The 13383-nt window shown below is 45.6% G+C and overlaps 1 protein-coding gene and 1 long non-coding RNA gene across 3 annotated transcripts in view; one reads left to right on the forward strand and one right to left on the reverse strand.

The window, feature by feature from the left end:
• Positions 1-13383, forward strand: part of GNAO1 (G protein subunit alpha o1) — a 251196-nt gene that overhangs the window by 206628 nt on the left and 31185 nt on the right. The window contains exons 5-7 of one of the 2 annotated variants that reach the window (XM_003757263.4): positions 3504-3632; positions 6690-6819; positions 13010-13163. In XM_003757263.4, coding sequence (XP_003757311.1) covers positions 3504-3632; positions 6690-6819; positions 13010-13163 — 413 coding nt within the window. The remainder of the gene's footprint in view (positions 1-3503; positions 3633-6689; positions 6820-13009; positions 13164-13383) is intronic. The other variant, XM_031954533.1, reaches the window with a different exon arrangement.
• Positions 6827-12556, reverse strand: LOC116421768. The gene is made up of 5 exons (XR_004232288.1): positions 12467-12556; positions 11399-11484; positions 10727-10851; positions 9462-9576; positions 6827-6930 (listed from the first exon to the last, which is right to left on the reverse strand). It is a non-coding gene; the product is annotated as an uncharacterized LOC116421768 (long non-coding RNA).

Below are 13383 nucleotides of genomic sequence, written 5' to 3' on the forward strand. Positions count from 1 at the left end.
GAGTGCTGAGGAGGCTCACATTGTTTTCTAGGACCCTGACTCCAAACCCAAGCACTTCATCAATTCCTTCATTCCAGGACAGGTGCCCACCTACGGGATTCCCACCTTAGGTTGGGAACTCCACAGTCTGGCACTTCTTTCGGAGTGGCTGCAGGGAGAAGGTCAGGCGTGAAGGAGACAAGAGAGAAGAAGGGGGACAGCCAAAAGCCCCAGACCAAAGTGTTGCTGGCTTGGAGAGAGCTTGGAAGCCCTTGGTAGCGTTAATGCTGCATCCGGCCACCAGGTGGTGCATGGGAGAGGACTTTCAGCAAACTGAATAAAAGAAAGAAAGAAAACAACCTCCTAGATGCCGGAGCTTAGGAGACCTGGTGGAGCTTCCTTTGACATATGAGAAAACAGGCCAGAGGAGGAAGCAGGCCTGGCGGCCGAGCCAGCACTGCCCACCTGGTTTTACACAGAGACGGGAAAGAGGAGCCATTCTCCCCAGATTCCCTCAGAGGACCCCGTTTTGAACTGGTTCCTGATAATTCATCCTGTGTGAATTATCAATCCTGATAATTCCTAATTCAACCACTATCTCAGAAACATCAGGAGTTCTCATATTAGGATCAACTAATGAACAGGACCTCAATGTGGATTGAACAGAAGTAATGATGTCACAATGCCTTTGTACCATGGCCACAGGAATTGAAACTCAATGACAAAAAGAAACAGCAGTAGGGCAAAGGGGTAAAATCATGAAAAAAAATAGAGGGATGGATTTGGATTCAGTTCAAATCTGAGCCCTTTTACCTGTTCCCAGGGTGACCTTGGGCAAAGCATCTCTCCAAAGCTTAGTTTCTTCATCTATAAAAACGATGGTCTTCATGTTTCTTCTAGCACTGATTCTATATTGGGGGAACTAACAAATCCAGTATTTGAGCCATGCCTTTTGTTTCCAAATCAGTGTTTTTGCCTCTACTCTATAGTGATCCTCCTCAGGCTGAAGCCCACCCCTATCCCCAGGCCAATCAATCAGTCAATCAAGATTTAAGTGTTTACTCTATGCTAAACCATCAGGCAGATTATCTTCCTCCTATTTCTCTCCCATCCTTATTCTTGACTTCCTCCAAGGAAGGATTATCAACAGTTCCCTCCAGAAGAGAACACCCTGCACATCTGAAAGCCAGCTATATAAAGGAAATCTTGCTTTTTCCCTGGCTCAATCATTGCTCCACTCCCTCCTGCCCAGATCGCCCCCCCCCCCTTATTTTCCACTTCTCCCTGACACTGATCAAGACAAGTCACAATAAAAGCGAGCCAGGGATGCCATGAATAGCATGATGCTATGGACAGAACTCTGTACTTAGCATCATAAGTTAGAGCTAAAAGAAATATTAAAAGATATCCAGTCCCATCCTTTCATTTTATAAAATAGGAAACAGATTCAGAAAGGTCATTGTTTTTCCCCAAGGTTAGCATTAGTAGGAAGCAGAGCTGGAATTCAAACCTGGGTCCTTGACTCCATGTCAAACACTCCTTCCTTTGCACGATGAGGCTTCTTCTAGATGACTCATATGTTGTTAATTGTTTGATAATATTTATACTACCTATCTCATGTAGTAGTTTTGGGTTGTTTTTTAAGTGCTTCATGAACTTTTAAAACACTCCAGAAACATGAACTGTTATTACTGTTGGCTGTTATTGTTGGTTTCCAGGCTCTTGCCAAAGGCTATTTTTCAAGGTCTTCAGTTACCTTAGCAACGATATCTCAGCCTTGCTTTTAATGCACTTGCCTATAGGCCTGAAGCAGCTGGGACCAGTTTTTATCTTTAGCACAGTATCATAGCTTTACAACAGGAAGGGATCTTGGAAGCCATCCTGTCCAACCCCCTCATTTTACAGATGAGAAAACGGATGCCCAGAGCCTTATCATAGTATCACAGCCCTACGAGTTATATCATGGAAAGCCAGACTTTTCTTCCAAAGGAACTGGAGAAGGGTCAGCATCCCAGGTCCCAGCCACGTGGTTTCATGTGTAATCATTAAGAGGATTGCCCTCGGAAAATGGGACCAGTGTGGAATGGAGTCAGAGTCAGGAGAAAAAAAATCACCTAGGGAAAAAAATGAGTCTACAACATCCTGAATGGGTGGGGAAGTAGGTAAATAAGTATCTTCTAAATCTAACTGAGCTTAGAGACTTAATGCAAAAAAATAAAAAATAAAAGCTACAAACTCAGGCTGATGAGACATTGTTAGAGGGCAAGGAGCCATTTGCCTCTCTCCTATTAAAGTGGAGGAGTTCAATTTAACTGCTATAGAACTTGTGTCCTAGCATAATATAGTGAAAAGGTCACTGGATTTGGAGAATCTGGATTCATATCCACACTATATTATTTACTTCCCTGTATAACCTCAAGTAAATTACTTCACCTCTGCATCTCATGTATAAAATGATCTAAATGCTAGGAGATGCTAGTCTATGTAATCCATGTCTTCCTGCCACCATAAATGACTCTTCCCGTTGTCTTAAGTCTGAACCCTTCCAAAGTCCTGAGGCCCCTAGAAATAAGGTCCTCAATCCTCCAGCTTATAAGACACAAAGCAGACTTTTGCTTCTCTTTCCTTTCTGTGAGGGTCTCAAGAAGATGAGAGGATTCTCACCATCTTGAAAGAGAATTCAGCCAAGTTGTCCTGAAATAACACATCCTATCTCCAGTGTTTATAAGGAATTTTCTTGTGGAATAACAAAAGTTAACCATTGAGAAATAAAGACAGCATAAAAGGTGTCAAACGTCATAAAATTGAATATTAATTCCTTTTTCTAGTTGAATATTAGTAGCTAAATCTGTGTGGCACAAAGCTCTTGTGGGGCTAGGCACTTGGATATTCTTTACTTGGATATTCATTCACTGAACAGTCATTATGCATCTACTATGAACATAGCACTGTGTTGGATCCTAAGGAAGAAAGACAAAGGAACCTCAAGAACTTAATTAAAAATACAAAAAACTAAAATACACATTATCACAGTTAGAGCCTTAGAAGGTAGCACATAAGTGTTATGGGAGACTCCAAAGAAAGAATGACTCTGGCAGAAATAGCCATGATATCACTGGTCAATCATTTTGTCAACACATATTTATAAAGCATCTAATCATTGGGAATTCAAAATCAAATAGATAAAAACATTCTATTGGCAATGTTGAGGGTCTGCTAAACTTGGAATAAGCTAATAGGAGACATCAGCTCAAACTGGGAGGAAGATCAGGGAAAAGAAAGAAAAAATCAAGCCAAGGATGTGTGTAAGCCAAGAATCAAAATCAGAAGGTCATTTCCACCATTGGGAGTGGGGCTTAATTTGTACAGGTCAGAGACTCTGTCTCTGTTCAGCTGAGCTGGTCCTGCCCAGGGATGGTTCCCAGAGATACAAGGCAATGAAGATCAGCAGGCAAGTTTTCTAAGAGTGTCCTTGTCAGATTATATGAACAAGCTTGTTCCTTTTATGTTTTGTCTTTTCCCAGCTACCTAGACAGCTTAGATCGAATTGGAGCCGGGGACTACCAGCCCACAGAGCAAGACATCCTCCGAACCAGGGTCAAAACCACCGGCATTGTAGAAACCCACTTCACATTCAAAAACCTCCACTTCAGGTGAGGTCATTGGAAAACACGCTTGGCCCACGGTATTTGGAAAGTGTCTCAGAAGGAGATGGGCCGTCCAGATAAACAAGGACTAACTAACTTCATGACTAGAGGTGATCAGGGTAATACAAGTCAAGCTAGTATTAATGCTCCAATTTCCTCCTCCTCCTTCTTTTCCCCTTCTACTCTACTGCTGCCTTAAGGGAACATAGGCTGCCTTTCAGGTCATTTAGCATGCACAATACATTGTTTTTTTCAGATACTGGGAAGGGAGGGATGTGTGAAGGGTTAGTGGGTTTAGAAAAAGAACAAACATGGAGTCTGTCCTCAAGAATCCTGATTATGGAAGTAGGAATTACACACATGGAACAATCAGAGACTATGGAGTCGTATATGTTAAGAGATACAAGATATACTATAAAATGAATATTGATTGAAGGGAGGAGATGGGAAAAGGTATTTCTAGAGAAGGGAAGATTCAACAGAGTTATGATGTCTAAAGTCAGATATTTGGAAGACTATCTTTTGGAAGAGGGATTAGGCTGGTTCTATTTGACCTCATGAGGAAGAAGAGCACTGGGTGAATCTGGAAAGAGGCAGGTGTAGATTTGACGTAAGAAGAAATTTTCAGATAATTAGAGATAGGCTGAAGTGGGTTCCCTCTCCCTGAAGGCTGGTCTTTAGGCAGAAGCAAAATGGCAGCTTGGGTACCAACCAGAGTAGATAGTCATTGTGGTCTCATCCAACTTTAAGATTTTCTGTTAAACTAAGAACCCAGCAAGTGTCTTCAGCAAAAGAGAAATTGGTTTGGAGTGGAGTGATCATAAGATGCTTTAGTGAGGAGGGTCATGAGCCAAACCTCGAAGGATGGGTAAGATATGTATAAAGTGGAGAGAAGGCGCAAAAGCGGGCAAAGCTCCAGATGTGGTAGAAGTACTGCTGTGGGAAATCCAACTTCCAAGGGGAAGAAGATCAGGTCCCTGTTAGCAGAGGAGATGGTCATTTCAATGAACTGAGCAGAATGGGGTAGAGGAGAGAGAGAGTAAAAATACACACCGTCTGCCCTCATACAAGCCCAGATACTTTTAGAGGGCCTCAGCGGGTCTGGTGTGACCAATCTAGGTGGGAGCAGTCAGGAGAAAGGACTGTACATGTCCCACTGCTTTCTGGGTCCTCAGGGGTTCTGGGTTGGGACCATCTGACCAAAAGGAGAAGGGGTTCCTCTGGAAGACCCTTGCGGAGAGTATGAGGAGTTGTATGTTAGGTTTCTCAGGATTGAAGGAAGAAACAAAAGAGACATCCTCAGGGGTTCTGGGTTGGGACCATCTGACCAAAAGGAGAAGGGGTTCCTCTGGAAGACCCTTGCGGAGAGTATGAGGAGTTGTATGTTGGGTTTCTCAGGATTGAAGGAAGAAACAAAAGAGACACTCTCTCCCTTTTTCCATTATTTTCCCAACCTGGATTCTTAAGCTCCTGCTGGTTCTAGTTTTTCACTGACTTCAGATATGGATATGCTTGGGCTGGGGAGACAGGGCAGGGCTCGGAGAGTCTTTGTGCAGCCCTCTGGCTTCTCTGGAGGGGTCCCAGGAAAAGTGGCTGAGGTAGGAGGGACAGGGCTCCTTTGGTAAACCATGGGAAACTGTGGTAACTGGCCCAGCTCACCAGGACTGCTGATGACACGTGCTGTAGACCTCAGGTTGGACAACTTGGCCCTCGAGCTCAGTAATCTGCTCCATGTTCAGAAGGCCTAATGCCATGAACTACGGGGGTCTTGGCCATACTCCGCCTTTGGCACCCAACCTGTAAGGCCCTGATTGCCCTGCCCTTACTGTTAGGGCAGGCCCTGTTTCCTAGGCCAAATGTGCCCTCCCCACTCTTTGGACTGTGTTTGTGGGGAACATGAACAAGCCTCCCTGAGGCTTAAAGTCACCTCTCGGTGGCCATTAGCTGGGCCCACCTGACCAGAGTTGGATGAATCCTGATTATTTCTAGGTTCTTTGGGTGGGATCATGGGATCAAGGTCAGACGAGTCTGAGCTGCTCTCCATCCAAGGCCATTCCCAATGTAACTATCACTTAGGGGGCCTTGGAAAAGCTTGGAGGCGATCTGACATGGGGCTCTCGGGTTTGTGCTCTCCCAGTTTAATGAGACTGCAGATCCCAAGAGCTAAGGCCTGGCTTTCTCTGTAGGTGGGACAAGGCTGCTCCTGCCTGCCAGCCACTCTGGTTAGCCTCTGCCGCAGTCAGCCCGGCTGCTCTGGGGCCGACTACTGCCTCATCGTTAGAGTGGTCACCCCAGCCTTTCCCTTTGTTTTGATTGAGATGAATGATTAAGCCACTTTGGCTGAAAAATTTGGGGCTTTCCCCCCATGGGGGTCTACTGCTCCTGCTGCCCCTCCCATTCTGAAAGGAATCGGACCAGGGAGTCAGGAAACGGAGGTCCTAGCCCAATTCTGGTCTAACTTACTGGCTCCCTTCCCACCTGGGTCTTAGCTTCTTCATCTGCAAAATGAGGATAATATTGACCTTGACTGTCTCATAAGACTGTTTTAAAGGTGAAATGGAGAGAAGAGAGCTTCCCAAAGTCAATGCCACCATATAAACATCAAGATTTGTCTCTCTTAGCTTGAAAGGAGGGGGCTTCCCAAGGTATTTTAAGTTGATCCCCAAAGGATTACTGGGGTTCCAAGTGCTCCAAAGATTGTGTTCTCCTGTATTCTCAAGCTTTGGGGAATAGCCCTGGAAGGGCCACAGTTCAGAAATCCAGAGGCACTCACTTCTGAAAATGAGTTTTGAGGAGGGAGTCTCTTTTGGCTTGCCTGCCAGGTGACTCCTACCTTCAGGAGCATGCCGGGGGGAGCGAGGAGCTCTTGGGAAGTGCAGAGACTGGCACTGGCCTCCTGGGACACTCCTGGGAAAGTTCTCAGTCCCCTGCTCCCCTCTCCCCGCACATACAGCATTAGAGGGAAGAGGATGGGGTGAACATGGGGGATGCGGAGGGAGACGGAACACTCCAGCCGCCCGCCTTGGAATCATCCCCTCCTCTTCCCTCTCTTTCTGCTCTCAGGCTGTTTGATGTCGGGGGCCAGAGATCTGAACGCAAGAAGTGGATCCATTGCTTTGAGGACGTCACAGCAATCATCTTCTGTGTCGCGCTGAGCGGTTACGACCAGGTGCTCCATGAAGACGAAACCACGGTAAGTCCACCCGCCAAGGAAGACACTGACTCTGGGCCTCCCCCTCAGCCTTCCGTGGGAGGCTGGATCCTGGCTAGGGGTAAGTTCTCTGAGTCCATTCCAGAATCGAACCTGGGAGAGGGGAGAAGGAAAAGCCAATTTCAGTTAGTATTGAACCTAAGCTAGGGATGCCTTTGATTAAAGAAAGCTGTGGGCTTCTGGTTCCTTTTTGACAAAGGCTCCTGGTTGTGGATCACCACTTAATAACCAATGCAGGAAAAGGGGGGAAATGACAACACTCAGGAAGGGCTGAGGTGTCCATAAAAACTCCTGTAGATTTCTTAAAAGAAGTCAGGCCTCAGAAACAAGAACTTTGTCACTAACCATGTAGTTGATCAGAAAAAAAATTAATCAAAGCCTAAAGAAATCAGTCTATAGGCAAATAAGGAAAATAAAATGGAAACTATGGCTGCAGTAGTCCCCTCTAAGACTGTGGAGAAAATTAACTGATGACTGGTCCTAGTTAGAAAGGCTAAGATCTTCAGAGAGTACTTGATTCTCTCTGGGAGAGAATCTCTGGGATTTCAGGCCCAGACTAACAGTGACTCTGGCACTTATTATGGCACACTGCCAATTAATGTGATACCTTTACCTGGCTTAACTGACCTGTTTTCTAGTCAGAAGAAAATTACTTGTACTCTCTGGTACCAAACTTAATCTAGAACAAAAGTTCTTAACCTGGAATCCATGTACTTTAAAAAAAAGATTTTCCAATAACTTCCAATAATTTATTCCAATATAATTGATTTCCTTTGTAATCCTATGTATTTTATTTTATGCATTTTAAAAAATGTTCTGAGAAGAGGTTCATAGACTTCACCAGACTGCCAAAGAGTTCATGATGTAAAAAAGATTAAGAAGTCCCATGTCTAGAGAACAAATATAGTTTCAAGTATGGCAAAGCTGACTGCCACCGAAATACCACAAGTTAGTCTTCCAAAACCCTACAAACCATTCCTAGGCCATATCCCACCAGCGTACACAGCCTCCCTCAGAGGCCGGCCTACTTCAATCCACAGCACACCGTGGAGAGCCAGTGTGGAGGCTTAGATGGGTCTTTGAGCTAGGAAGATGTGAGTTCAAGTTCCACCTCTCAAACCTATTAGCAGTTTAGTACTTCTGCGGGCGAATAGTGTTAACTTCTCAGTACCCCAGGGAGCTGGCCAAGAGGAGAAGCCACAGACTAGGGACCTTGGCAAATGGGATTTCCCTTGTAGGAAATTCCTTGCACGAATGGAAATTGCAGGTCCAATCAAAAATCGACATTCTTACTTGTCACCTCTCAAAACGGCAGCTGTGCTTGCAGCAGCCAAGGCAGGGTCGGGTCATCTGAGAACACTGTCAGGAGTAAAATCAGGACTGGGGCGATGTGATTTGTACTTTTATGGGAGGAGGTGGTTGTTCTGTTCATCTGTCTTCAAAATGTGGAGTGAAAAGGCCGTTTCTGTTATTGACTGAGTCTTTGCGCGCTCCCACCAGCTCTGATGATGGGGAGATGGGAGGGGGAAGTAGCATGGTATGAGAGACAGGACCCTGGACCAGGAATCAAGAAATCTGAAGTACAGTGTTGGTGCTTTCACCGACTCTCTGGGCGACCTTGGACAAGTAACAATCTCTCTGTGCCTCACTTTCTTCATCTGTTAAATCAGGATGATTTTTGCCTTGCCTAACTCCCTGTTGTAAAGATCAAAGATGGCGGTGGTCATGAACACTTTTAAAACATAAAAGTACTTTCAAGATGTAAAATAGGATTAATATTTGTGTGTGTGTGTGTGTGAGAGAGAGAGAGAGAGAGAAAGAGAGAGAGAGAGAGGGAGAGAGGGAGAGCAAGCGTATTTGGAAAGGAGACACTACTTGGATAAATAAAATGAACAGTTTGGGTTGTTGGGTGATCCATTAGGCCCAATATGCACATCCAGGCAAGCGTCATCCCTCAGTTCTAACCTGTCTCTGAAGCTGGGCTTTCAGCACCATCCTGCCCAAAAAATGGGGCTTTCTTTGGGTCCTGCTATGACCCCTGTAGAGCTGGGCACGTAGTTGGCGTTCAGGGGCGGGAGGAATCCCAGCTGTTGTTAAAATTCATTTGTCCTGTGGCTTCTCCTAGTCAGATGCCTGAGCCCACAATCATGTTCTCTGACAGTGAAGAGGGGACATCAGAGAACTGATCTTCTCTTTGTCCTGGTCCACATGGATTCCTTCTCAGGAAGGTATCGCCTGGACTTCCTGAAAGCCAGTCAGTCTGCATTATCTTTGGTTGCTTTGGAGAGTGGAATAGAGGGACCAGTCCTTTCATTTAATGGATGCTCATGCCTCATCAACATTAACAAAGGGTCACCTCTTAAGGGGCTGTCTCTGGTGAGAAGCAGAGACTGTGGGGGACAACAGAAAGACCATCGGACTAGAAGTCCGTTGATCTGTCTAGCCTTGGCTATCTCAGCTATGTAAGCTTGACCAGTCCCCTAATCTCATGTTCCCACATAGCATCTGGGGCCTCCCGACCCTTACTGGCATTTGAAGCTGCTTCTGGGGTCTGCTGTTAGCATCTCCCATCCAAGCGGTCCCCTCATGCTTTATACTTGCAGAGGAAGCCGAAGCCGCCTTACCTGTGAGGTCTCCACACCGTGCTTTCGATGTTCAATTCCAGAACCCATCTATGTAAGAGTGGGAGGCAGGCGCGGAGACCATGGGCGGTGTAAAGTGGGCTGTAGTCAGCGGGCTCTGTAAGAAGGATGGACAAGGATTGTTCCTACTCACGTGGCATTGTGTTTCTGGAAGCTCCATGGGCTAGACTGGGCCGGATGACATAGACGGGGCTTGCAGGCCTGACTGGACTGGGCAAAAGATGGGGTGGCCTGGGATCAGGTGTAAAAGGCAAGAGGATAAAGACTGGATTTCATTGTTACTTTTAATTCATTCTATTGTAATATATCCGCCTACAAAAAAAAAAGTGCTCATGATTGACCAAAGTGAGTTTATAGTCATATTAATAATGGAAAGGGTTTTCTGGTCGTGGAGGTTTCCTGTAACAGCATATTTCTAAAACTAAATGTGAGATTTGGGCTGGAAAAAAGTCCAAATGAACCTTTAGAAATGACTCCAGAGTGATGACAAGACATGGTGCAGCACCATGCCATCTGAATAGCGCTACAGGTGGCCTGGTGCCTCTGGATTAATCCTGATGGATCCCATGTTGTAATATCCAGAGTTGTCCTAAATGAGGTGTGGAATCCAAAGTTTCGCTCCAATTCTTAGCGTGTCTTGGTAATTGTAGGGCTTGGCAATTTTATCTCATCTCTCCCTCTTATAAGCTGATGACAACATATTTCTCTCCTCATTTCTGTCTTTTCCTTCCTGTCCTCCCCCTCCCTTGCCTTTCTAATATTCTTTCTGCCTCTTCACTCCTAACTAGAGCCCAGGGAGAGACTGAAGGAGGAGTAGCAGGGTTGATTGATTGGTTGATGAAGGAGAACAATCCCAGTTCCTTTCTTATCCTCCCTCCTTTAGACTATGGGGGGAACAGAAAGGAAAGTCTCCTCCCACATTGCTCCCTTCCCAACAGCCTCTCCTCACCTTGTAGGATGACACTTTAAAAAAAAAAAAAAATTGAGCACTCATGGTGTCCATCTCCAGAAAAGGGATTAAAGAACTACTCCAATGCTTTAACATTCTTCCTTCAGTGGGCAAATGGAGCCAAGGGCCAGCAGCACCAGAAATGTCCAGATTTTTCAAGATTGGCCAGTTTGTTTGGTGCCTTCTCATTAGAGACCAAAACCATTGACTTGGAGCCAGCCAACCCAAGGAGGCTTGGAGCCAGGCTGGCCCTACACATGCTTCCCTCCTGGCCAGGTTGTGACCTGACTTAGCTCACCTCATTTCCAGAAGTCCTTGAATCCTCTGCAACGTTTCACTCAGGACTCTCTGTCATACTTGTGCTTTAGGGGGCAGCTAGACACAGTAAGCACTAACCTCTTAGGCTCCCTGGAGATCTCTTCCCTGAGTTTAAAAATGAGAGGTAGAAGAGCAGGTAAAGGGAATGAAGAAAGAGTGAAAAAAGTGAGTCTCAGAGCACCCATGCATATAGTGTGCCGGATTTGGAGCCAGGAAGACCCGAGTCCAAATCCTACTTCAAATATGTGATCCTGAGCAAATTAGTTAACCTCTGTCTGCTGATGTGAAAAATTGTGATAATGATAGCATCTATCTTGCAGAGTTGTTGGGAGGATCAAATGAGATAATACATGTAAAGTACTTTGTATATCTAAATGCTATATAAATATTAGCTCTTATTAATAATTAGCTGGTATCTCTACTCAGAATGGAAGCATTAGGTAAATGCTATGGCTGCCATGGGGGTGGAAAAGATGAGAAAGATATAAATATAGACATATGCACCTTTTATCTACATATATCTGCCATGCGCACATACACAAATACAGATATATGAAATAAGTCTGTGACGTATGAAGCTTGCAAAAGTGATAGAGGAAAAAGCGTACATGTACATTATTACTCCGTTAGCTGCAGAAAAGCACGTACATACATTCTATGGGCTCCAGCCTCAGGCCTCCAGCACACACTTGATCTTTGGTGATTTCCTGGGAAGAGAGGGTTGTGAATCCCTCTTTGCTACAAAAAGGAAGAAGAATAAAAGCCTGAGCTGCAATTCACCCATTGGAAGTACCCAAGGGCCTCCCATCCCTGCCTGAGGAACTGCTTCTGGCTAAGATGTGGGCCAGGGACCTGTAAAATGAGATGCTTTTTCTATATTCATGTCATACCCACTATCAAAACACAAACTTCCAATGGTGGAGGCTCTGGCCCCTAGCTGGTACCACCCAGGGACAGAATCCACACTTCAGTGGGGCAAGGCCCCCCACCCTGCCTGCCATCGCCCTGGGACTGAGGGGTGCCTCTCGTCCTTTCCTGGGGAGCACGGCTCTGGCACCAGCCCCTCGATCCAAATGTCTCCAGGCCTCTGCACACCACAGCCTTTCCTCCACACCTGCTCTTATCTTCCCCAACAAAGACCAAAAGCTGAGCATATTTTGAAAGAGCCACCAAATCTGTCAGGTATGAAGTCCTTCCCTTAAATCAAGCCAACCTCATTAAGAGTTGAAAGCAGCAGCGGGTTGGGACGATGCGGGGTGACTTTGCTGTGAATTCCCTTCTTTCCCCAGGAATCAGTCACTTTGCTTTCATTTGTCCTTTTCATCATCCTCTTTCAGTCTCCGTCTCCATCCTATAACCCCAAAGCTACTCTGGCTTCTGTGTATTTAAGCCTTGGGACTCACTGGCCAGCAAGTTAATATTCTCCCCAAACCCCATGATATGAACAAGTTAGCCTACTGACTTCCAGTCCACCCCACTGATTTCTATCTGTTTTTTTTTCTATTATTGTTTCTGCCTTTTGTTCCCCTGATCTTGTATCTTTTTTCTAGTTTGTTTTTGGTTATGTTGTTTTGGGTTTCCCCCCTCCCAGCCTTTTCTTGGATCGTCATCCAGAGAAATTCATCCCCTCAAAAGCCATTGACAAATTCCCCTTCAGTCCTTGCCCAGTCAGAATAAAAATGAATCACCCAGTGGGCAGAAGTCACAGCAAGATCATTACCGAGACGTCAGTACCCCCTTGGTGTCTGCTTCCAACTCTGGATTAATTCGAGGATCTCACCGGTCCTCGGTTAATGATATCCAACTGAATGCGTGCAACCTTCCAAACCCTGCTGGCAAAATTGAATGAGAACGTGATCAAAGAAATCTGCATGAGCCATATTTCCACGTAGACATTATCAGTGGGCAACAGTAGTCCTCCTCCCCTTTACATGCATGATGCATGACCACATATATTTAAATATATATGAGCTGGAATCCTTTAGATTGCCCAGCCTCCCCTCCCCATCACACCCGAAACAGCCCTGCCCCAGCCCTGCTCTCCTTGCCTGTGTGTTGAATGGAATAGGGATCGCATTCATGTACGTCCGTGTGGACCGTTCTGTACCAGTCCTGTCCAGGCCACACAGCGCGTAGCCTCAATCTACTTTCCCTTGGCTTTTCTCGTTGTCAGTGGTGATTCAGCTGGCTGGGATCCCTCTGCATGTCGGGTCCCGTGGGGGACGGCGCCCTTCCCCTCATGCCCTTCTCTGCTCTGTTACAGAACCGCATGCACGAGTCCCTCAAGCTCTTTGACAGCATCTGCAACAACAAGTGGTTCACAGACACCTCCATCATCCTCTTCCTGAACAAGAAGGACATCTTTGAGGAGAAAATTAAGACATCACCACTGACCATCTGCTTTCCCGAATATACAGGTGAGTCAAGGGTGGGGGACATCTAACTGAACTGACTTCTTCAGGGAGCAACAGAAAGTTTAGGGTTAAGGATCAGCTCTTAATTATTTAGATTCATGTAATAGAACAGCAGAACCCCCCAAACAGCAGATAATCCAAAAATCTTGCCTAGAAAATGTATTATATCTAGAGTTTGAGTGCAGACTTCTTCCATGATGCTATTTGGCCCAAATGAATATAA

Source organism: Sarcophilus harrisii, chromosome 2 (assembly GCF_902635505.1).
Source record: "Sarcophilus harrisii chromosome 2, mSarHar1.11, whole genome shotgun sequence".
NCBI lineage: Eukaryota > Metazoa > Chordata > Mammalia > Dasyuromorphia > Dasyuridae > Sarcophilus > Sarcophilus harrisii.